This window comes from Lactuca sativa, chromosome 4 (assembly GCF_002870075.4).
Source record: "Lactuca sativa cultivar Salinas chromosome 4, Lsat_Salinas_v11, whole genome shotgun sequence".
Taxonomy (NCBI): Eukaryota; Viridiplantae; Streptophyta; class Magnoliopsida; order Asterales; family Asteraceae; genus Lactuca; species Lactuca sativa.
The window spans coordinates 335,862,661-335,866,341 of NC_056626.2; the positions used below are offsets into that span (position 1 = coordinate 335,862,661).

General features: G+C 29.9%; 1 protein-coding gene across 1 annotated transcript; it reads right to left on the minus strand.

Annotated features, from left to right (window-relative positions):
• Nucleotides 1–441: 441 nt before the first annotated feature.
• LOC111909967 (uncharacterized) lies at nt 442–1,086 on the minus strand. The gene is made up of 2 exons (XM_023905761.1): nt 662–1,086; nt 442–463 (listed from the first exon to the last, which is right to left on the minus strand). Exons 1-2 carry the CDS (start codon nt 1,084–1,086, stop codon nt 442–444), a joined length of 447 nt encoding a protein of 148 aa, XP_023761529.1.
• Nucleotides 1,087–3,681: the final 2,595 nt, after the last annotated feature.

Below are 3,681 nucleotides of genomic sequence, written 5' to 3' on the forward strand. Positions count from 1 at the left end.
GACTTATAAATTTGAGGCTTGACATTACTGCCTAATCACGACTCATGTTATTTAGAATCTTTATTATAATGGATAAAATGGTCTTTTATATGGACCGGAGGACCAATGGTACAAGAGTTGGCAACCATGACAACCAAACCATGTGAAAGTTTGAAGTCTTGGACCAAAAATGCAAAACAATGCCAACTGCAGGGACTAAAACTGTAAGCTATATGTTTGTTTGTTTTTTTTTATTATTATTTTTATTTTAATGTTTCACGATTTAAACATTTTTTTATTGTCGAACCGTCAAAAGAAAAATCCCAATTCAAAATTTTTAATGATTTTACAGGCAACCTCTAAATCTCTCATAATCCAACAACCATTCGAGTGAGACAATTATAACAATTATAAGCATATGTAGAAATGAAGCTCGAGTCTTAAGCAGCAAACCAACAACTATTAATCATTAGCATAATTGTATCTAATACAAAAAAATAGATAAAAAATAAGTAAATAAATAAACAATTCCTTATCATGTGTGTTTATAAATCTTTTGGTACTACGAATTTATACTATAATTAACTATCATCTTATTCTCTCAAACAAAAATATGATTGTGATACAAGTATCTAAAACTAATCCATGAGTCTCACTTTTGCATGAGATTCTTTGAGATTACAGAAACCACTTCACAAAACTAATAAAACTGTCAATGACAACACCAGTTGATAAAATCACACTCAACATCAAAAGTGCCAATGTCCCAAGGGCAAAACATGGCCTAGTGTTCATTAAACACATTTGTAACACCCTCATAGCTTCACATACATCTTGATTATAATGCTCATAATACTTCTTCTCCCACACCATCCAACATCGAGACTTTTCTGGCAACAAACCACCTGTCTCTTCCATCTCCACTTCCTTTATTCGCATTCTTAATACAATCATATTTTCATCCACAAGATTCCTTCGGCCATTGGTTCCTTTTCCTGCATTGACAACAAAAGACACAGCTCGATGATGAAGATTATTTGTATGAGGACAATGGTGGTGGCAAGATGAACCGAAAAAGACGGGTTTGGAGATAGATATTGCTTTCATTGCTTGTAATAGCATTAATTGTGTTGTTAGGATTACAATGTTTTTATGGAGGGGTGTGAAATAATATATAGGGGAAACTTGGGGTTGAAATATTGAGTGTAGGGTAAGTTTTAAGTATTTCACGGGATCAAATTGCGGCGGAAACGTGTAAAATGTGAGATTTTTAAGGGGCGGCGTGTAAATTATAGAAAATTCATTGCGTCACATGTTTCCGTGTGTAGTTTTGGTTAAAACAATATCCCTACGTCATGTCGGGCCTCAATTGAGACAAAATGATCACGGTACTCATTTATAGTTTATTGTTTTTTGTATTATCAATTGTAAAATTTATTTTTAATAGTTATTAAAACATGTTTCTTATAAGATTTATGTTTAAAATCACGTGGTCATAGATTTTTTTTTCTGTAAAATGCATGTTGCACTGTCACGTTATTTTACATGTCACCTCATTTTTGTGTGCTACATGTTAATTTTGTCTTTTAAGGGTATATGTTGTTGGGGAAATATGAAATAGGTATATAGTAAATATGGATAACAAACATAAAACACTTTCTTTGTTTGATATTTCGACCTTATATGTTTTGGGTATCACGAAATCCAAACTGAGATAATTTATGATGTAACAATTCAGATTTTAGGCATGAAATCTGAATCAATTTTGAGAAGATGAAGAGAGACCGTTTCTTGTTTTCTGTGTTTCAACCGGAGCCGTTTTTCCCTGATTTATCCAACAACCGATAAATCAAAACCGTTGTCATCTTTCAAGAATTACAAATTAAACCTTGTACTGTTCTTAACCGGGACCCCCGACATGACACAGTAGATTAGGGTTCAGTACTAACAATGTTTAGTAAATACAAGTGTGCACTCCCGCACCTCCTAACTTGTATTATAACTAAAATATTATTTTTGAAACACTTGTTAAGTCCATTACACTAGAATATATTTGGTGATAAAATCACCAACATATGTTGCCATGGTATTTTCGAATTATCAGAAAAAAATATACACAATATTAAATTAAGATTTTTTCTTTTATCTACACCAACTTGCCGACTACCTTGCCATGCTGCAGTGAGGGAGCAGTTTTCGTATGAAATTTCCGAGTCAACCTAAGCTTGTCAAGGGGTGGCACCGAATCGCTGCATCCAGCCTAAGCGGACATGTATTTCCCTTTACATTTTGGAGGCATCCTTGCATTTTAGAGGCATGTTGTGACATTTTGTAACATGTGTTTTTTTAAAATTTAGGCCTTAAAACTAATATATTGTAAAAGAAAAAAAAAAAAAAAAAAAAAAAAAAAAAAAAAAAAGAACGAAGATAGAACCCACAACTATAAACTAGAGATATATATACTTAAAGAATTCTTAATATTGTCAAAATCATCATCCCTACAAATAGTTTAGTACTGTGATTAGCGTCACAATCTTAAATATTGTAAATTGATCGGCCGATTATGAAAGGGTTTATTTGGAAAAGTCAAGGGCATCTTAAAAAGTATTAAAGAAACAAAAACAACCTCCTAATAAGTTAAACTAGGATCGGTGGAATTTTCGTTTCACTGTAATGGTTTTGCTTGTGAAAAGGAAGGGCTTTGTTTGGAAACGATTAAAAATATGACATACTACCACCCTATTTAAGTAAGTTCAAAAAAGAGGCCTGATCAACAATAAAGAATACGTTTAAAACTTATGATCTAGAACATAAAATACAGCACGTTTACCAGTTGAACCTTAGAGTCTCGTATAATATCCACCGAGCCAATTTTTTTAACATGCTTAAATCAATAATTGATACTAGATACGGATCTTTAGGCTGTTGAAGGCCTTATGCGGTCGCAGGCCTTATACACATTCATGACAAGCCTTTAGATGGATATGACAGATTGTTTTACAGTTTTTACGGTTACAACATTGTAATTGAAAAAAAGAATTTACGACATTTGATGACACAAAATTACAGTAACTAAATGTGGATAGTAACCACCATTAAGATGATACATGGATAATTATTTGGTGTTAGACATGCAAAATAGATATGATTTACATTTGATGGTGAAAATTTGGTTATTAATACATACTTTTGTTAATGTATGTTCTTTTTGTATGTCTTTTAAATTATACTATAAATTATGTTATTCTTGTCTATCAAATTACACACACACACACACACATATATATATATATATATATATATATATATATATATATATATATATATATATATATATATATATATATATATATATATATATATATATATATATACTAATAAAAGAGTATTTGCCATGTGTCACCATATTAGAACTCCTAATTAATATGATGTCACTTGTCATTTTATTAATTCTTTATTTTAAATTCATTAAACCTCCTAATTAATGTGATGTTATTTGTCAATCTATTTATTCATTATTTTAAATTTTAAATTTTATATTATTGTTTTCATTAGTCCACAAATAAAAAGAGTCTAATATATATGATAAATTAATTCCACATATTTATTTGAATCAATAATTATAATTTTACATAACTAATAAAAAATCTCTTAATTAATAATGTATTTAAAATTTTATATAAAATAATTGATTAATAATTT